This window comes from Octodon degus, unplaced genomic scaffold, assembly GCF_000260255.1.
Source record: "Octodon degus isolate 3935 unplaced genomic scaffold, OctDeg1.0 scaffold00195, whole genome shotgun sequence".
In the NCBI taxonomy this organism is placed as follows: domain Eukaryota; kingdom Metazoa; phylum Chordata; class Mammalia; order Rodentia; family Octodontidae; genus Octodon; species Octodon degus.
The window spans coordinates 1,348,032-1,370,330 of record NW_004524771.1 but is presented as its reverse complement, the minus strand read 5'-3'; the positions used below and the strand labels follow the sequence as shown (position 1 = coordinate 1,370,330).

Here is a 22,299-nt window from a genome sequence, read left to right as displayed (position 1 = left end):
AAAAAAAAATGTACTGCTTGCCCAAATTAGGAAGTGCTCCTCAGCATTCTGAGGAGTGGGTTAAACTGTTACCAAATGTCCTTCCCAGGTAAGGGAACCAAGGGCAATGACTAAACCTTGCAAGAATCGCCCTCTTCCCTCCAGCCCTGAGGTTTTCCCCTTAAAGGTTGTGCTTTGTTTCAACTCTGCGGGCATCCTCCTCAGTTTCTCTGAGGGAGTGTTGCCGCTGAGCTCAGCTAACAAAGGTGCTCTAAATCCCTCCTTTGGTTTCAGTGTCTATTGTGTCATGGTGTGCCATAGAAGTGCGTTTGCCTCATGAAAACAATGATTCTCCAATATTAAAAAAATAAAAAAGCCCAAACACTGTATTCTGGTCCCTCAATCTCAAACCCCCCAACTCTTTCATTTTACCTCCTAAAAACCCAGTTATTTTACTCAAGTAGAAACCTGTACTCATTCATCTGCTTTTTGCTTCCATTAAGACCACACTTCCACTTCTTCTCTAAGGGCTTCAAACACAAGTGCACACTCACTCGTCACTGAAGACCAGGACACAGAGATAGTGAATGTAATATAATCCCAACACAATTTCAGCAGTGAATAATTCCATGGTCACCCCAAGTCCCAAGTCTTCCACTGGAAAATTGAAATCTGTAACAACTACCAGCTCTACTGTACTTGCAAACAGTCTTGGTATTTCCTTTACGGCACAACAGTAAAGCATTCCATAAGAACCTTGTATGGAAGAACTCATCATTATACATATTTATGTGCTATAACAAACTAATTTTATCATCAGAGTAGAAGCATACAGACATCGCTCATTATAATAAGCTCATTTAGTTTGCTCACTATAGCTCCTGTGTGAAGTATGGGTAACAAAGGGCCAGAAGGGAGTTTCTGTGGCACAGGTTACTTTTAATTTCACTCAGGTAGGGAGGATACAATTTTTGATCTAGCCCCTTGTGCTGTTTTCACCAATAGAGCATAACCCAACATTTGTCTTAAAGGCAACTTGCATCCTTTCTTAAAAAGAATTCACTCTAGAAACAAGGGTAAAAAGAGAAAGGGGATGAACATTCCTTGGAACAGTCTCCATCCAATGAACCATATCAAATCACATCAAATAAAAATGTTAAACTAAACATTATAGAAGGCAACATCTGCAGGACCTGTAAAACGGAGGACTACAGAATATCAGATGAAACATACAACCTAATTGTTATAGTTTGTGCATAGGTGTCCCCCCCAAAGCCTCAGGCAGTCATGGGGGGCTTCTGGAGTTTGTGGTTGATTACTGTGGGTGTGAATGCTGCCCCTGCCCTGGGGCAGGTAATCTGCATTACAATGTAAGGTGGGAAGAGAAGTTAGCTGCTTGAGCTGCTGCTTCCCCTCCCATGCGCTCTTGCTCTTTGCTGCCCACCAGGAAAGGTTGCTGTCTGCCAGGTGTAAGGCTGCCTTGGAGCCTGCTGAGTATGGGCTGAAACCTCCAGTAACTGTGAGCTAAATAAACCTTTCCTTCCTTCATTTTGAGTGTGTGATATTTGTCCCAGCAATGACAGAAAAGTAACTAAGACACTAATAGAATAAGCACCTTTTAGAATTGTTGATCAGATTAAGCATTGAGAAAAAAATCTTCCAAAGACAATAACACTGTTCTGTAAGAAAACATACAACCCATTTACAGTACCACCTCTCTCAAAGACCAGGCTGAAAAAGACAAATGCATTATTCTCAACTGAGGACAGAGTTGGGTTGTCCCTGACTGGGCCACTGCTAAATGGGCCACTGTGCAGATGTCCCAGCTTTCAAATGATGACATTATCACCCACCTGTGAGGGCTGCAGTCAGAAAGCACTGTCAGTGTAGGCCACATGTTCTGCACAGTGGACAGTGTACAAATGGGTAAGTTATTTGGTAGCTGGTCTAAATTTCTTAGAGTACACTGCTAACCCTTAAGCATTACAAATTAAATGCTAAGTCTGAGAAGGAACCACTAGTCATTTACCTTTGGTCAGGACCAGGCAAGGCTAGGAATACCTAAGAATGCTGACTTTACTACTAGCTTGTCTATAGTGGTCTCAAAGGTGGCCTCCAAAAATAGCCAGAGAAAATGCAACTGTAGAATCACTCAGTCCAAGGAGAGCCCCTGTAGCACCTGCAGGCTCAGCTTGCCAAAGGGAGGATTCTGGAGAACCTTTTAAACTATCTTTGAAAAGCAGTCTTTGGGCTCCCTTCCACTGAAGTTTATATTGGAACATAGAAGACTAGTACAGACCCTGAGCAAAGATGTGCAAATGCAATAAATGTTCCATATTTGGGAGTTTTATATTTCCTTTATCTCTCTTCTCTTCAAGCCTTGCCAGACTGCTGTTAAATACATGATTAAGAATAAAAACTAGGGGCCAGGGAGATGGCTCAGTGGAATAAGCGCTTCCCTGGCAAGCGCAAGGGCCTGAGTTCAATCCCTGGTTCCGCCAAAATAAATAAATAAATAAATAAAATAAAAACTAAATGGCAACAAAAGCCACAGAAGGGACTTATCTGATAAACCTTTTGGCAATCAAGACTGCTGGGTATAAATGTGAGATCAAATGGCAAAAATTTCTGAAGAAATCATGAAAACAAGCACTAGTGTCCAGTCCAAACAAAATAGTCTTAAGGACTAAGAATAACTCAGTGTGTCCAAGATTCACCTGTTTTTCCTTTATGTAAATCAATATATTAAATATCTTTCAGGGCAACTGATTTCAGGGCAAATCAATTACTGGTTTTTTGTTTACTAGTTTGTTTTTCTGCAATGCTAGGAACTAAACACAGAACCTGGTAGTCAAACAGCACTACTGACCCCCAGGCCTGCCACCCCTTTTCTTACTTTATTTTGAGACAGGTTGTAGCTTTGTTGCCCAGGCTGGCCTCTAATTCACAATCCATGTACCTTAGCTTCCTGAGAAGCATGGATTATAGCACGTGCCACCATGCCTGGTTTTAAACCAATTCTTCAAAGATCCTTTATATCCAAATACTTTGGGGAAACAAAACTGACGTGAACATTATTACTTTGAGGCAAAATAACTCTCATACCTAACTCACTTTCAGGTTTGTGAGGATAAAATGCATTTTGTGTACTAGGGAAAAATAGATTTTATGAACTAGAGAAAAACTAGCTTCTGGCAGCTGGGAAACCATAATAAGCACTGGCAGTGCTAGGATTGTACTTCTCCATGGCACATGACTCTAGCATTTGCACAAACTGGAGAGACTGAAAACAGACTCCATCTTTACCGAAGGGCTTATTTCCCAGGCTTTTTATGATTAAAAGGTAATGTCCACAGCAGCTCTCAGTCTGTCCAATCAGTTAACAGTGAGTCATTCTCTGTACCTTGGATTTCAGAACCACTTTCGGTATAAGCTGGGGTTCAAGGACATACTTTAAAAGATGTGTATTAGTGTTTTTTTTTTTTTTTTTTTTTTTTTTTTTTGGTGGAACCAGGGATTGAACTCAAGCCCTTGCCAGGGAAGCGCTTATTCTACTGAGCCATCTCCCAGCCCCTTATTAGTGCTTTATTGACACACCATCATTACAGAACTGAAGGATAGCACCTGCTTACGCAAACTCAGGCACGGGGACTGTGGTTCGATCCCCACCACCACACGCCACACCAGACCTGCCCCTAAGGTGGGCCAAGGCAGCCAAAACAAAACAAAACAAAACAAAAAAAAAAAAAACAACTGAAGAATAATAGCTACCGAGTTCTTGGGAGAGCTTGCCAATGTGAAGAAGGGTCCCAGGATTGCCACTGCTATTAATTTGCCTCTGTGCTGCCTACCTTGTCCTGGGTTCTGGCATCACCATGGCTTCGAGGGAAGGGGATATGAATGAAAGCACAGGTAGGCAGTCAGAGGGTATCTCTTCCTTCAGTCTGCTGCCTCCCACCTTACACAGCCTTGTCAGCATCACAAGGCTCAGTGTGTGTGAGTGTGATCAGCACACAGGACAGGTATTTCTTCTCATTCACAACCCAACTTTGCAGCAAGACTTTTTAAAATAATGATACATTTAGGGTCTAAGGGTATAGCTCAGTGGTAAAAACTCTGCTTAGAATATATTAAGGACCAGGGTTCAATCCCAAGTGCGCGTGCACACCCCCCCCCCACAATTACAAAGGTACAAAAGCAATTATGAAGTATATTCCTAAAGGAACTTCTAAGCTGTCATATTCTTTAAAAATGGGAGGGGACTTACTGGTTTCATATACTGGTACCTCTTCACCCTGTCTACACAGAGGGACTGTTCCCAAGGGTACTCCACTATGCACATACCACCCTGTTTTTCACATTGCCCATAATACCAAGAAAAACTAGATTCACCATTACTTTATTGAACTTCACAGTAGTATAAATCACAATGACAACTAGCTCTCTACATGCCTACCACAAGCCAACTCAACAGCTTTATGGATGCAGTTAACCTGGGGGTATGTTTTATTTCCATTTAATAGATATAGAAACAGGGCTTCGGAAAGGACAAATGTCCTGTACAAGTGGTGTGACAGCCCAGTTGACCACCCTGTCACCTCATTCAGAAGCCCAACTTTGTAGAGGTGGTCACACAGGTACACATCTGTGCAGCTCCAAGTTTAGTGCCATGGAGACATCACTATAAGGTAGCAACACAGTCACAAAAAGAAATGCTCCTAGTACTACCAAAGTGTCATTAGTTTTAATAGATTACAATATCCCTAAAGCAGTGAGTTTCTAAAAAAGAAACAGCTCACAAAAGGAACAGAGACAAGAGTGTAGATTTGTGGTGGTAAGGTAGAAGGTAAGGTAGGAGTGATTAACCCTAGATGAGTACACTTGGGGTGACAAAGTAGTTCTGGAAATAATGACGATGTGTTTATAGGAGTGTTTATGTAATATTATAAATGTCACTAACACCACCAAATTGCACACTTAAAACAGTGAAAATGGGAAAACTTGTTATAATCATTTGCATAATTTTAAAAAATTAGAAATGTCTTACAGCAAAAATTATTAAATTATATACTTTAAATGAATGAACCATATGTTTAACTATAAATGTCCTGTTGAATTTATATCTTAAGGAAGCAATTTTAGAAAAGAAAACAGGGCTGGGTATGTGGTGGCACACATGCATAAACCTAGCACTCTACAGGCTAACACAGAAGGATCACCATGGGTTTGAGTGGGATTCATCAGTGAGTTCAAGGTCAGCTGGTACCACACAGTGAGCTCTTTCTCAAAAAAAAAGAAAAAGAAAGAAAAGCTGGGTATGGTGGTGCATGCCTGTAGTCACAGTACTGTGGGAGGCTGAAACAGAAGGATAACATGGGCAAATCAGTGACTCAGCAAGACTCTGTTTCAAAATAAATACTAGGGCTGGGAATACAGCTCAGTGGCTGTCTCAGTTACTCTTCTCTCATTGCTGGGACAAATACCCGCCACCCAAAATGAAAGAAGGAAAGGTTTATTTAGCTCACAGTTACCAGAGGTTTCAGTTCATACTCAAGAGCAACTTTTCATGGTGGTGGCAAAGAGAAAAAAAAAAACAAAAAAAGCAAAGGGAGGAGTAACAGCAACAATGGCTACAGAGAGGAAGTCTGTCTCTCTTAAACTGCATTCAAGCTGTATGCCCTAGGCTGGGTGTAGTTCGAATACCCGTAATCCCAGCAGTACTAAAACCCATCATCCCAGCCTTGATCATGAATTAATCTCAAACTCTAGAAGTCCCTGCCTCATGACTGCCTGAGGCTTTGGGGGCACAACTAGACACAAACCATAACAGTGGCACAGCACCTGCCTGACAAGCACAAGGTCCTGAGTTCAATTCCTGGTACAAAGAAAAAAAGAAAAAGAAAAAGAAGTGGGGGGGGGGGGCTGGGAATGTACCTCAGTATACAGGTCCTAAGTTCAATTCGTATATGATTGAAACAAAAAAAAGAACACAAATAGCCCTCTGTTTGCTACCAACATTAGTCCAGAGAAACTGTCTCAAAGATTTAACTTCATAACAGTAACAGCAACATCAAGGTAACTAAGGCCCACAATGGGTCAAATACCATGCATCTGACCTATTTTACCTTTAGAACAACTCTAGTATACAAGCAATAATAATCTTCATAGATGATAATGCTGAAACACAGAAAGGGTAAATACTTTCCCAAAATCACACAGGGAATAAGGAGTAAAGCTAGGATTCCATTTACTATACTACATCACATGATAAACCATAGTGTGTATCTCTAATGCAAGAATCAGACAAATGGCTTTTTAAATTTAAATCCAAAAGGAAAGCAATCTTGTGGAGTGGTGTGACAAGCAGAGCCCTATGCTAACCATCACTATGAGCTGTGCTATAACTCAGGCTTTTTCAGAGGAGCTACAAGTCCCAGAGAGGTGGAGATGGAACAACTGCCAACATGCGGGAAGCACAGGCGCGATGGTCCATTAAACAAATGCTTCCCTCCAGAGGATCAAGCCAGGCCTTCTAGAGAAACAGACCAGCCTGTACTCCTGATCCTTTAGTGACCTTGACCTTGATGCTGTGCTAGGGAGCACAAATAGCCACTGCACTAGGGAACGGCAAGTGAGAGTTGCTCCATCTATTACCAGGGAGAGGGCTGGGAAAGAAGGATGGCAATTCTAATCTGCAGTATTTGTTTTCCTGCAATCCTCCAGCTTAAAATCTCTGATGTTAAATGTAAAGCATGTGTAATAAGGAAAAAAAAATTGTTGCCAGCATGTAACTGTTATCCAAGGAAGAAAGGGAAAAATCAGTTGGCATGCTGTATTTCAGGTGGCATAATAGCTCTTTTCCCGAAATTCTTCTATAATCACTCTTTGCCCATACAATCTCACATAAATGGCTGCATTACGGTTATTTGAATAAAAGGAATTTCTGATTGTTCCAAATCAATGTTTCCTCTTTTATGCATTAATCTGACACAATCTTCATCTAATTTTTCGTAAGCAAACACTAAAGTAGATGCTTCACATTTGCTGTGATTACACTCTATGTATAATGGTAACAAACTCTGCTTCATCATTAACTAAAAACATAAAACACGTTGTTCTACCATATCTATTTTGTGCATGTATCAAATCCAGAGTCTTGCATATGCTAAACAAGGCTCTACCACTGTGCTAGTGGTAGGTTACCAAGGTATATCTCTAGCTCTGTTGAAATTTTATTTTTTTCATGTATTTAGGTCAGGGTCTACAGGTTCTACAGTCTCACTATGTAGATTGGACTCGTGAATCTCCTGTTTTCAGCCTCCCAAGCATTGGGAATACAGGAATGCACCACCACTCCCAGTCTTTACAATTTTATTTTGAAAGAGGGTCTCACTTAGTTGCTCAGCTTAGCCTCAAATTTGTGATCCTCCTGTCTCAGCCTACTGAATAGCTAGGTTAATAGGCACACAGGCCATTGCAGTGGATTGTTAACTGGTAGTCAACTTATTATACCCAGCTGAATTGAACTAGCATGATACTGGGTGTAGGGGCTCCACCTGAGGATGGTTGCCAGCAGCATAAGAGGCAGAACAGGAGAAGCTGTCAAGAGGTTGTTAGTGAACCTGTTTGGAGAGAAGCTGCTGGCCCCCTTAGGTTATTCTGCTAGAGGACCTTGTCATAATGGCTTTCCTGATGAATTTGGCTATTCCTGTCAGAAGAGGAGCTCAGGACCTTTGTTGTCATTTAGAATGGCTGTGGTTCCTTTTGGGGAGCTCTGGTCCTCATCTTGAGCATTGTTTCCTAGCTCTAGAGGGGAAGCTGGTACACTGCTCAGCCTTGTGGAGAAGCTTCTCACTTGGCTTTCCTGATGGGAACTCAGCTTTCCTCATCACTGGAGGAGCTTGGAACCTCACTGTTGCTGAGGATGGCTGTGGGACTTTCGTGGAGGGCTCTCATTCTTGAAGGCTGCTTCCTCACTTCAGTTCAGATATCTCAGCTTGCTAGTACAGATCCTTCATCCTGCTAGCACAGACTTTCTAGCTTCCATCACTACCTTTGGGCCTTCCAGTGCAAATCTGTGCAGTGCGCCTTTATGAGACATTGTTGTGGGTTCTAGGCTTCCAATTGCACTTGTGAGAGGCATTATTATAGGCTCTAGTTCTTCAGCTGGACTCATGCAGGATATTAGGATCCAGGCCCTCAGCTGAATTTTTTTTTTTTGGGGGGGGCACTTCTGTAATTTTATTTCCAAGCTAGTTCTCATCTACATTCACTGTCTGGAGATTTTTGAACATGGTAACAGGGACATAGGTTACCAAGGTATACAGCTTGTTTGGTGAATTGTGATCCTCATTCCATTTCCTGGACAACCGTACCCAGATACGATATGGAACACTCCTAACTCCTTTGGCCCAGACAGCTTTGTTAAGCCTGGTGTTGATGCGCACATCTGGAGTCCCCATTTCCTTCATAGCAAACTTCTGGATCTCCTGAAGTACCCAAGGGGCACGCTTCTTGAAGCCCACTCCATAGATGTGCTTATGAATGTTGATTGTGTATTCTCCAGTCACCAGCTCATTGATGGCAGAATGGCCCTTTTTCTTCTTGCCAACCTCCTTTGCAGGAGCCATTCTACTGGGCCCAAGTTGGAAAGGAAGAGCGCGGTGGATTGTTCAGCTGGATTCTTTGGTCTTTAGTGTGTAGACAGATGTCCTGCACTTTTGTATACTATTCTTTGGGCACCTCATTATCAGTATTATAGAATGTGTTCTGTATTGCGTTGTTCCCCTTGTAAAAATCCCAAACCATGACAGTCACCATATCTGGGCTATTTCTACTTTACCCTAGCATGTTAGACCTTGACATGCCTTCTCATTTTTATAAATTTATTTTTAGGCTTACAATACAATGTTTGTAGTGCTATGGATCAAACCCAGGTTCTCATCTAGGCAAAAGCACTATGTCATTGAGCTACGCCCTAAGCCCTATAATATACTGTTATCAATTAGTCATACTGATGCAATTTTGTATTTGACCAACACGTCCCTAATCCTCCCCTTGTATTTCTAGAAAAGAAAACAATGCATAATGGGCCCCTACTAAATCCTAGACACTATCTTATCATACCTCATACAATTCTTATGACCTCCATGGAAAGCAGAGTTTTATCTCCATTTTACAGAGAAAGAAACAATTTGTTCTACAGCGCACATCACTCTTTGCTATGGCTCATCTCTTCATGAATAGCTTAGAGAACATAAAACAGTGCTGTCCCAGAAGGACCAAGGTTCTAAGGGGAATCCTGTCTCAAGTCAGAATGTCAGCATCCAGAACACATCTAACAGTGCACAGGAAACTGCAGGCAGGCACCTTTTCCTTTTAAACTCCCTCACTTACAGAGAAGAGCCAAAGTAAAAGACTCAACTCATTTCCTTTCTCTTTCAAAGAACTGAAGTCAATGGAAAACAATCTCCCAAAAAAAACTCAACAGAAGTTTATCTACAAGAGACAGATGCCTGTTAATAAGACATAAAAGTCAGACTCTGTGTTTTCTGCAATACAATAAAAACTAAAACCAGAAAGTATTTTTAGCTCTTTCCAGCCTAAAAGTATGCTATGGTTTGGGTTGAATTGTTCCCCCCAAAGCCTCATGCAGTCATTGGGGTAGACTTCTAGAGGTGGGATTATGGGTGGGAGTGCTACCCCCACCCTGGGGCATAAGGAAGGCAGAGAGGCCTCTGCTCCAACTGCTCCTGCCTTTTTGCTCTTGCTGTTTTCCAGTCTTGAATTGCTGCCTGCTGCCATGTGTCACTCTGCCTTGGAGCCAGCAGAGTATGGACTGAAACCTCCACAAACTGTGAGCTAAATAAACAGTTCCTTCCTTAATTCTGGGTTTTGGGTATTTTGTCCCAGCAATGAGAAAAAAGTAACCAAGACAAAGTATTTGACCAGAAGAAAGTAAGTCATTTTGGAACAGAAAGCTTCCAAAATAAAGTGGATATTCCACATGGCCTATTATTAGCAGTGTCTGATTCCAATTACCATGGCCCACTACCTCATCCCAATTCCATCAAAGCAAGGAGGCACATGTGAGGTACCTAGGTCACTAAAAAGACACAATGGCACCTTGCTGAGTCCTGGTAGACCATTCCTTTAGACAACTATGACTTAGAAAACATCCTGTATTACATTCGATCTTTTGCATATTTTCCATTGCAAATTTTGCTGGATTTTTTTCCCTCTCAATAATGAAGAAAATATTCTTCCTTTACAGATGATGGGGGGAAAAAACCCCAAAATATCAAGTTAGAAATTTTGATACAAAAACCATAGGAAGATTTATATCTTTCATTTACCTATTTTGGGTATACATCTAGATTTCAGCCTAAAAAAACCTCAGTGGACATATACATCAACTTGAATTTATTTAATGCCCAGTTTTTTGTGGAATAGTGCTACACAGTATTAACAATATTAAATTAATCTAAAAATCTTAAAGGTCTTTTATTTTTTGAGACATGTCTCAGTAGTTAGCCCAGGATGGCTTTGAACTTGCAGTGATCCTCCTGCCTCAGCCTCCCAAGTGCTGGGATTATAAGTGTACACCACCATACCTGGCTTAAGCTTTTCAATCAAAATTTACTTTCATTGCCCTATATAATGGTCATATACCTAAATGATAGACTAAGTCAGTATCTAATTCAGTTTGTATGCATCACTTGATTTTATAAAAGAAGTGAATTTAGTAGAAATGCAGGACTGTTGGCTCAAGTAGTTCTTTTTTTTTTTTGGCGGAACTGGGGATTAAACTCAGGGCCTTGCGCTTGCCAGGCAAGCACTTATTCTACTGAGCCATCTCCCCAGCCCCTCAAGTAGTTCTAAGTGAGTGAATAATGCCTGCTTGAAAAATACTATAGAACAATGAATGTAAAATGCACATATAAATGTAACAGCCATGATTGGAGCAACATTTACTGTTGTCTGCATCTTCTATGGTCTATGGCATAAGCCCTGTGTCCAAAACTTTACAGAATTAAACAGTCCCCAAAGTAAGAGTTAACAGCTAAGGAAATTCTTTTTCTCCCTTAAGGAAGTAGACAGACAGTGAAGCCTCAGTGTGAGCACAATTAATTTCCTATGCAGAAAAATTCAAGATCAGTTCCAATATATATCACACTATCAACCAGTCCACTTTGAAGGAGTCTTTAAAAGCTGAATACATTTATCTGTGAACCTCCACAAGAAAGAACAAAGATTAAAAAAAAATAAGTAAGTTACAGTGTGATAAAATTTACTAACTCAATACCAACTCAGAGCCTGAGGAATCCAGGTGTTTAGAATTAATAGCTGTCCTTGCAGCACACCACCTGGGTACTGCACTGTAGAACTAGCATTTACACAGACATCTTAAGGAAACTGTAATCTAATCCTGTAAAGCAATGATAAGACTGTAAAGTGCTGTGTATAATGGAAGGAAATGACGTAACTGGGCGAACACTAGAATAGTTTTTTTTTCCAATGGCAGTGACCAATGTGGGCTGCCTTGTTCTCTGGCTCATACAGAATCTAACACAGCTATGTAAGAGAACTGAGACAAAGACAAAGGTTTAGGGATAAGGCACAGAGCCAAAGAGGCCTGCCTGCCTTAAGACTTTTGGGCTGGAGATATAGCTGAGTAGCACAGGTGCCTGCTTGGCAAGTATAAGGTCCTAAGTTTGATTACTAGTACCAAAAAAACAAAATTTGTCCCTCCAACAATGAGGATATACACACAAGTCCTTCCTTCAACTGGATCCATTCATATGAGAGTTCAGGATACAGTGACAATGAAACCTTCACAGCTTATCAAAAATGTCATTTCTTGAACATCTTAGAGCTATTATATGATTGGATCACAATGCAAACATAAATAATAATTACATGTGTAAAAAATTTGCTAGGAGATAGGTCTACGTGTATATCTATCTCCTTTGCAGTAGAATGAAATGCCCAAACTACCAGTTTTGCCTTCATAAAAGAGACATACTATCTTCAGCCCTGTTTTCTTTTTTTAGCCAGTATACATAAGAAATTATTTTCAGAGGCCAGGTACTAAAAAAGGGAAGAAATTATTTCAAAAAGTTCCAATTTCTATTTCCAAAATCCATCTCAATTATTAAACATGAGAAATAGATGTTCTAAAAATGTACCTCCCAGTACTCCCCAAAACTAGGGGGATCAGGACTGTCTGGTTACTTACTTGTTAAAAAAGGGTTCAATGAGCTTTGATCTGGCAGACACATGAACTTTTGGAGGACTGAGAAAAGAACCTAATAAAGAAAAGAAGCAGGATATTATACACAGTCAAGTGGACAAAGTCTGAAAGTTCAGACAAAAAAGAAAAACAAAGCAATAGTCTGATTAGGCAAAGGGTAAAGGTAAACTACTGAACCAGGTACCTTACAATGTAAGTGTCACTGGTTCCTCTCTCTTTTTCCCTCCCATCTCCTCTAACTTCTTTCTGAGAAATCTCCCATATCCAAGCTGGTGAATGGATTCCATGGAAATGGTAGTGCTATAGCCTGAATGATTATGCCTTCAAAATATATTTATTTAATCTTTTATTTGGTACAGGATTCTGCTATGCAGCTCGGGCTCATAGTGATCCTCCTGTCTCAGCCACCCCAGCACTGGGATTACAGGCCTGAAAAGCCACACCAGGTTTTGTAGCCAGCACAGGGTGCCCAGGATTTTGGGGCCAACACAGCATGCAGTACCAGAAATTGAACCCAGTTCCTGTGCTTGCCAGGCTGGTGCTTAGACTGCTGAGCTAGCTCCCCAGCCTGTCAAAATTTGTATACAGACTCTTAATCCTAACATGATTGTATTTGAAGGAGAGATAACTAAGAGATAAGAAGAGACAAGGTAGCATCTTCCCTGTCTGTTTTCTACCATGTTTACAAACTAGGATGTAGGCTTTCACCAAACACCATTATCTGTTGGCCCTTTGAACCTAGGCTTCCCAGCCTCCAAAATTGAAATAAAGGTCTACTGTTTGAGCAGCCCCGTCTGTGGAACTGCACTGTAGCAACTTGAACTAAGGCAAGAAGAGAGGTGCGGTCTACTGTAGCCTAGTGTGTATCTGACAGAAATGCATATAGTGAGTACCTAGGTGATTTGCCATGGAGATGAAGCACAGTCCTGTGATATAAGCATCATAGCCTGCCTCGTGGAGCTGTTCAGAAGCTGTGTCATAACTTGGAAAACCTTCAGCACTTTCTAAAAGGAAAAACAGGAAAAAAAATTTTCTCCAGTATATCACAAACACGAAGATAAGTAAATACAATGCCTTTCCAAATCTAAATTGCTTTATTATGTGCCACAAAAGTATCCTAAATAAGCTGGAAAACAACTGTCTTAACTCTCTCCATATAACATCTTACAATGAGAGAACAGAGCCCTGAAAAAGGACGGCAATGTTCCAGACTAGAAAAATTCTTAAGTTATGTGTCAAAGACTGCCAAAGGTCTCTTCAACTTACACTGCTGTTTACAAGCATCATCACCATGTATAACTCTCCCTACAACAATTATTCCTTTTCTGGTTGCCCTGTAAGGTCATAAAAGTGAAATTTTTCCCTACACACATTGATACCATCAGGATACCACAAAAATTAACATCTACACTGTCTTAGTCTCAGTCTTCACTCTGTCACTTACTTGCTATGTGCCCTTGGGCAAGTCATGTCACCTATGAGCCTCCAGTTTTGTAAAATGGAGATGATGGCCTTTTGGGAGGATCAAATGACATAATGTAAGTAAAGCTCCTAATTAGTTGTTATCTATCAATATTCCAGGTAATCCTCCCTTCAAAATGACAACTGCAATTCAATATTGCCAGCTCAAAATCAGCAACATCTCTATGCTCACAAACTGAGAGATCTAAGGTGGGTGGTACAACCCACTCCAAAAACAGATACGAATTTTCTGTAATGTTTCCCTTAGATTATGAATCTCTTCAAGTAGAGTTCATCTTATAACATCAATCTTTGGTTGCACTGATATACATAGATGCTGAAAAGATGAAGTCTGGGCAGAACAAAAAAAAGTCTGAGAAGATCACCTTTGCTTAAATTCTCTACTAGATAGCAGAACACGATATGGAAACAGCAGGATAAAACTATCTTTCATAAATAACTATGTCCTAGAATCATTCTGGAAATGAATATCAAGAAAGCTATAACAGAATTTGAAGCATGAATACAAATTAAACAGTAAAAAAGCTGTAACTTTCTGTGTCAATACAATGCTCTTCAACCAAGAATTCTTTAACTTCTGCTTAAGGATTAAACATCAGACTTGAAGCTTTTTAAAAAAGCCTTTTAGGGTCGGGGAGACGGCTCAGTGGAATAAGCTCTGCCCTGGCAAGCACCAAGGGCCTGAATTCAATCCCCGGTTCCACCAAAGGAAAAAAAATAAAAATAAAAAAGCCTTTTAGCACCTCCGCAATAGTCTCCACATTACTAGCAGCTGAAACACATTTTCCTAATCATTTCCACTACATTATAACAGACAGGACAAGGTTTTCTTCTTCCCATTACCCTGTTCTTTCTTTCTTTCTTTTTTTTTTTTTTTTTAATGGTACCAGGGATCGAACTCAGGACCTTGCACTTGCCAGGTAGGCATTTATGCCACTGAGCTATATCCCTGGCCTACCCTGTTCTTAATTTCTTACTGGACTATTACCTACAAAAAGGAACAGAGAACTGTAACCTTGGCCGTTTTAATTCTTTCCATTATCAATTTTGGAATTAGCCCTGGTAACACCAGAAGTCCCTGGCTTCAGATAATGGAATGCTAACTACAGTATCAACCACATAATTAAACTATTAGGGTCCATGATATAGCACCAGACTCACCAAATACCTGGGTGGTGACCAGATATGCTGAAACACCTTTATCTCACAAGAAATATTCCTCTTCACTTTTAATTTTTCCTACTACTGCTATATGCACTACCTAATCCAGCCCAGAGGGAAGCAGAAGTGGGAACTCTCCTTTAATCTCATTACTACATAAACCCAGGCTTTTCAGAGATAGAAAATGTATTTTCATTCTCCAACAGTTAACTACCAATTCCTTGCTTAAACAGTGTACTATATAAAAGAACACATCATGTTTTAGGAAAATTTCAAGTATTCAGATACAAAAGCCTTAAATGTTTTTTGGTTTTTTTAAAATGTATTTAGTACAAGGTCTCACTACACAGATCAGACTCGTAGTGACCCATACTCCTGCTTTTCAGCCTCCCAAGTACTGGGATTACAGGCGTGAGCCACCACACCCAGTCTCAATCGCCCTTTCAGCTCCTGGGGGGAAGGGGGCAGGGCTGGCACACCATGCTGGGAATCAAATTTTAAGTTTTAATTCCTAGATTTCTCAATGAATGCCTACCAAACTCTATTAATATAAAATAGATGTAGAACTAGAAGACCATCTTCATTCAGAAAACAGTAGTTCAACAAAGCAAGTTAACTCAGTCAAAAATCTACAAAATATACTTTTAGAGCCATTTCACTTTTCTTCTACAGTATATATCAATAATTAAATTATCAAAAAAGACTTTGAGGGTTTATTCTTACCAACTTTAGGAGGGTTGAAAGGTGTTTCTTTTAACCGCTTTTCCAATTCTGCAAGGGATGTGTTGTTAATAATATCCTGAAAATCAGGAAGCAGAGAATTATGACACTTTATCTTCTCAGTGCAGCATATATTAAAGAAATCCACCTACAAGAGTCACATTAAAAAGCATCTCCTACTGCCCCCTGGTGTTCTTTATAGGAACACAATTTATCCTTTCCTCAAAGGAAAAGAGGATCAGCAAGCTACATTTTTATTCTATACTAAGTAGCAAATGGAAGGTTTTTACAGATGTATTAAAAAGGCATAGACTTCTGCCATAAAGCTATACAGTTCTGGGCATTCATCTCACTCAGTTATTTAAGGCCTTTTATTAAGTACAAATGATAATATCTTTGGCTTGAATTTTCTTCATTAGAAAATACACTCAAGGGGCTGGGGAGATGGCTCAGTGGAATAAGCACTTCCCTGGCAAGTGCAAGGGCCTGAGTTCAATCCCCTATTCCACCAAAAAAAAAAAGAAAGAAAAAAAAAGAAAATACACTCAAAATATATAAAATAAGAGGACAAAATTAAGAAAGGAAAAATTATGAATATAACCTATTCAAAAATAAATTACACAGGGCTTGCCAGATAGCTCAGCAGACTAAAGCACCAGGGTTATACCTCCGGCTTGCTGTGCCAGCCCTGCCCCTGGGTACACTGAGCCAGCCACAGAGTCCAGGCGTGGAAGTACATGCCTGTAATCCCACTGCTTGCAAGGCTGAGAACAGGAAGATCATTACGAGTCCAATCTTTGTAGTGAGACCCTGTAGACCTTGTACTAAAATATAAAAATAAATTAAAATATAATGAATTTTAATATTAAAAACTTATATTTAAAAAAAAGGATAAAAAAAAACCTTAACTCTACCACCCAAAGACAGTCACTGTTTATTTATTTATTTTTTTTGGCAGAACCAGGGATTGAACTCAGGCCCTTGCGCTTGCCAGGGAAGTGCTTATTCCACTGGGCCATTTCCACCGCCCCACTGTTCACATTTTAATATATTTATTTCTGGCTTTTTTCATCTCCTTTTGTTTCTTTATTTTTCATTTCTTAAATGTATCTTAATGACATTTAAGTAGACTAGAATTCCAAAGCTAATTTAAATTAGAAATAATTCAAAAATCTCAAAATATAGTTTATCAGTAATAAGTAAAGTTTAAGGGCCAGCCAAATAGCTCAGTGGATTAAAGCACCTGCAAGCAGGCACAGGGGCTGGGGGTTTGATTTCTGGGCCTGCCATGCCAGCCCCATCCCCAGAGGCATGCTGAGACAGCAACTGAGACTGGACATGGTGGCGTGCATGTATAATTCCAGTTCTTGGGAGGCTGTAAACAGGCGGATCACTACGAGTCCAATTTAGTAGTAAGACCATGAACACCCTGTGGACCCTTCCCTAAAAATACAAAAAAAAAAAAAAAAAAAAAGGAAGAAAAAAGTTTAAATAATACCTTAAATGGTTGTGTGCTGGCCATCAATTTAGTATCCAAGAGTCTAAAAAACAGAAGGATTTTTAATAAGGTAAAATGAGTACCAATGTTCAAAATGTACTCTTAAATACATCAATTATATACCTAACGTATACTTCATACATGAAATCTTAGGATATGCTTAATGCATAAAACACTTAAACAGAAGAACCAAACACATTTCCCCAGTGGACCTAGAAGTAGCATCACTACTGCCTTAGCCAGGAGTACCATCACCAGTGACCTCTTTAGGCTATGCAGGACAGTCCATGTTCTAAGCAACACTAAGGAGCCAGCTCTAGATTTGCTTGTACCCTGAGATAGTACCGTCTACATCAACCTCAAAAGTCAGTCAAATGTTTTCACATGGTTCAAACACAACCAAAGGTCTAACTTCCCAGACTACTATCATCCACTGCTGCTTCCCAGGTTTATACGATATAAATTCTTATGGAATTTTTTGAGAAGTACCAAAATCTATCCCAAATCCACATTTGGTAGTTTCAAAAGCTGTTGTTATTTCTCATTATTCTATTTCAGATATTGAAAATACTACAGAGAGAGCGAGCGAGAGAGACCAATATACAAATGGTATTTCTCTATTTCTTCTTTTATGAATATGAATACTGAGCATACTATAACAGAAATATCTCACTTGAAAGACAAACTGCTTAGCTACCAACCTCTTCCTCTTCAAATGGGTCCTAAAACACAGAACCTTATTCTATAGGAAACCTATGACTGGCATGTGGTCTTTCAGACTGTGACACATGAGAACTAGCATGCAACATTAACTATGAAAACACTAACAAGTAAAGGCGCTGACTTATAGTGGAGGGGGGAAAAATCTATAGTCAGACGGTTTGACTGAAAAGAGAAGACTCTCAATCAAACCCTTCAGGAGTTGTAAGGCAAAGACAACACACAAGAACCATCTCAAGGCATCTTTGCTAGTCTTTCTGGTAGCAAGATGTGGGATAATAAGGCACCATCTGTCCTGACTCAGTTCAAAGCTGGATTTTTTCAAAATTGGATTTGTACTGGGATAACAAACCAAATTATAAAATCTAAACAGCCAACCATCACAAAGTTGGATACATTAAATAATTCCCCAATTCACATGAATTTATTCTAATCAGAACCCAATGGTTGTCATACATTACTACATATCTATTCATGTTGTGTGTAAGAAAGACAAGCCCTCAGAGAAACTCTACCTGGGGAAGACACATGTTGTCATCTCTTTAAACTCTTTCAAGTCCTAAAAAAAACAAGAGAATGTCTCATTACAATATTCCTAGCACAGTATAACCAGCTTATTGGAAACAAATGTAAGCAGTGCAGGTGCACAGCTATCTTCTCAAACTGTCACACCTTACACAGGCCTTAAACTAAGCTGCAAAACCCATTTCTCGTTAAGAATTACTTTATTTTTTAAGGAATACAAAATAATATTTAAAAAAGCATTAGGAAAGATAGAAAATTTCACTGAACAAAGTAATAGGAATTCAACAATGGTTGCTATATGATGTTATCTTCAAATTAGTTGTTTGGGTTGCCAGATAAAAACCTGCAAAATTTAAAGCACTTGCTTAGGCAGAGGCAGGGACCCGGGTTCAATCTCTGGCATGTGATGACAGCCCTGCCCCCTGGGGGCACTGAGATGGCGATTGAGACTGGGCATGGTGGCGCATACCTGTAATCCCAGCCCGTGGGAGGCTGAAAACAGGAGAATCACTGCAAGTCTGACCTGTGTAGTGAGACCCTGTAGACCCTCTACTAAACACAGACATGTGCATATACACATACCCCCTGCAAAATTAGTTTAAAAAAATACAGGGTGTAGTGGTGCCTTCCTGTAATTCTATCATTCAGGAGGTTGAGGCAGAAGGATCACTGCAAGCTAGAGGCCAGACTGGGCATCAGAGTAAGCTCAAGGCCAGCCAGAACAGCATGGAGAAGCCCTGTCTCAAACACACACACACACACACACACACACACACACACGGAATTACTTTAAAAAAAAAAATCTTCCTAACTTCCTCACTGGTTAGGAACAATATAACTTGATACCTAATCTCTCTGCATAACCAAAATAGACAAATTTAAGGATTTTAGGGCTGAAATAAAATAGGAAGTGTCCTATTACAGGCTTTTAAAACTTTCAGGGAAGTTACAATAATAGCTAACAGGTTGTGCTCCATTATAGAAATTTATCATAAATATGAAACTATGCTGGGCATGGTAGTGCATGTCTATAATCCCAGAATTCTGGGAGGCTGAGGCAGGAGGACTGTAAACTCAAGCCCAATCTGAGCAAGTAAGTGACTTAGCAAGACCCAATCTCAACATAATAATTAAAAAGGGGTAAGAATACAGCACAGTGTTAAAACTCTGGATTCAATCCCAGTACCACAAAAAAAAAAAGAAAAAAAAAAAAAAAGAAATGGACATATTATAAACTAGCTTTTACTTCTTGAAATTATATACAGGTGTTTGTTAAAATGGGTACTAAAATAGACATTTCAATACACATACAATTCTTGATTTAAATACCCAGAAAACTGCTAAAGTGGCACTAATAGCACACAATTCATTTCCCAAGTTTATTTGGATCAGGAAGTCTACACCAGAAATGAGAGTGTTCTAATTCTGAATTAGCTCATTTACATACATAAATTGCAATGTTAGGCTGGGTAGTCACACTCCTGACCCTTTGTAAACTACACTTTTCTCCAATGTTATTCATGTTTCACAGGAAACTGCCATCTCCAATTACCATTCAAGCCTGTAAATACAGACTGTATTTAACTAGCTTGAAATGTTTACCAGGCTTTCAATGGCTATCATTAAATTAACGGCAATATATGAAAAAGTGGTTTCAATGTAAGTCAAACTAAAATGCCATGACTGTTGGTAATCTCTCAATACTACGGCAAACCTTTACAAACAAGAAAAAGGTAAAATGATGGCTACCATAAAGATGGAAATGCAACAGAGTTCTACATCAGTGCCTTCTGAAAGGTCATGTTAGAATACCAAGCCATCCCACATGAAGACACTCTCCTGCTGAAGTCAGCTCCAAGATGCAAATTCTTTATTACACATTTAAATGCAAAATTTGGTGCCAGTATATATAAAAGTTCTCCCATTTTAAACAGATTTTCTCATTTTCATTATTTCTTCCAAAGGTAAATGAAAGAAAAAACATCTTCCTGACAATGACAGAACATAATTTCCCCCAGCTGCCTTAGAGATAAAGCAAGGGATAAAACGCTTACCCTAATCCACCTCCTATTATATATACCAAATGACCTGCTTTCTACTAGAATTTTACTCAAGGCTCATCTTACTTTAGTATTTATTAAGTGCTCACATACAAAGCATCGTGCCAGGCACTCAGACCCTCCTCTAAGGAGCTAATTGCTGAAAAGGTGCTGTGTTGTACAAAGCAAGACAAAATTCTATGTACCAAAAAGGTACTGAGTTCTGTGCAAATTCAGAAAAAGATCACTTTCTAAGCAAAGCAAAAAGATAGCAGGTAGGGAAAATTTCATGGAGGAAACGTAAGGTGGAACTTGGAAACATATGGTAAAGCCTTAGACTACAAACACTGAGAAAATCTGAGGAAAATTCAAGTTGTCAGAAATCATATGCCCCAACCACAAGCACGTCTCAGAGGAAAAACGAGCCACTCTAGATGGAAAAAAGCAGAGCAAACATACTAAGACCACAAGGAAAGTTGGGCCAGATCACAGAAGATTGATACGCCAGACTAAAAAGTCAACTATACAGAAAACAACTGTGAAATGATTCAAGAATCTTAAGCAGGATCAGTGACATGAACAGAGCCACACATCAGAAGATTACAAAACTGGTACATTCTGAAGATATTCATTAAATCAATATTTAATGCCTCCTACATTTTACAGTTTGCTACTTAAAACATCTTGAAAGAGTATTAAATATGCTTCTCTTTCCTTATGGATAACTTCATTAGTTTAAAGGTCAGAATATCAGGAAAGGAACTTCCACTTAGGTCTATCTAACCAACAACTGGATGATCTAAAAAAACATTATTAGTCCTTTAGATATCATGCAAATCTATCCCTATCACACTTGTTTTTAGAGTTACAACTATGAAGCTTTGGTGTTTTAGAGGGTAACGGAGATGTTATGAAAAGTAGTGGCGACCTTAAGACAGTTGAATAAAGACAGGGAAAACAGACCCATTCTACTCAGGGCTGACCTGGGTTTTAGTATTCTAAAGGACAGCAATTACAATGTTGATGGGGAAACCTCACCTAATAAATGTTAAGTAAAGTTTTCAGACATGAAAATGAGACACCTAGGGGCCGAGGAGATGGCTCAGTGGAATAAGCACTTCCCTGGCAAGCGCAAGGGCCTGAGTTCAATCCCCGGTTCTGCAAAATAAAATAAAATAAAATAAAATAAAATAAAAATAAAAAATAAAAATGAGACCTAACTCTTAAGTGGGTGTATTCCAATGCTCAAGTAACAAAAGACTGATACTCAAGTATCTAATTTTGTATCATATTAAAGGAGTTTGCCAAGTATGATCTGCCAAACCAATATTGGCCTATCACTTATTTTTTGATAAAATTTTACATAATATGGTCACACTCATTTCTTATGCATTCTGTGGCAGCTTGGGGCTAGAATGGCAGAGCTACGAGTTGTGACAAAGATCATGTAGCCTGAAAGGCCCTTTAGAGAAAAAATTACCAACCTCAGGTTTAAAGATAGGTGGAATGCTGCAGGGTAGACAGGGTTAAGGAACCTCATCTGCAGTTTGCTTGAATTACAGATGAATAGCAAAGCCATCTGCAATAGAAATTACAATAACCCTAATATGAGAGATGATACTGATAAAGATGATAGTGTTCAGATTTTTCAAAGGACTGGATCTAGGAACAGAGAGTCAAAACTGGGTTCTAAAAACAGGGTTCAGGCCCCGTCATTGCTTATAGACCGGAAGTCGGAATCTTAGTTCTCTTTCCCATCTTGCAAGATGGCGGGTGAAAAAACTGAGAAGCCAGACACTAAAGAGAAGAAACCCGAAGCCCAGAAGGCTTCTGCCAGTGGCACTGGTAAAAAGGGTAAGGTGAAGAAGGCAAAAAAGTCCAAGAAGGGGCAGCCCCACTGCAGCCGAAATCCTGTCCTAGTT

At 39.6% G+C, this 22,299-nt stretch overlaps 1 protein-coding gene and 1 pseudogene across 1 annotated transcript in view; both read right to left on the bottom strand.

Moving 5' to 3' along the window:
• Positions 1 to 22,299, bottom strand: part of Parn (poly(A)-specific ribonuclease) — a 191,726-nt gene that overhangs the window by 129,209 nt on the left and 40,218 nt on the right. The window contains exons 13-17 of the mRNA XM_023704414.1: positions 18,329 to 18,372; positions 17,094 to 17,136; positions 15,599 to 15,674; positions 13,126 to 13,236; positions 12,218 to 12,287 (exon numbers count right to left, since the gene is read on the bottom strand). Of these exons, the coding sequence (XP_023560182.1) occupies positions 12,218 to 12,287; positions 13,126 to 13,236; positions 15,599 to 15,674; positions 17,094 to 17,136; positions 18,329 to 18,372 (344 nt within the window). The remainder of the gene's footprint in view (positions 1 to 12,217; positions 12,288 to 13,125; positions 13,237 to 15,598; positions 15,675 to 17,093; positions 17,137 to 18,328; positions 18,373 to 22,299) is intronic.
• On the bottom strand, positions 8,232 to 8,636 carry LOC105743961 (annotated as a pseudogene).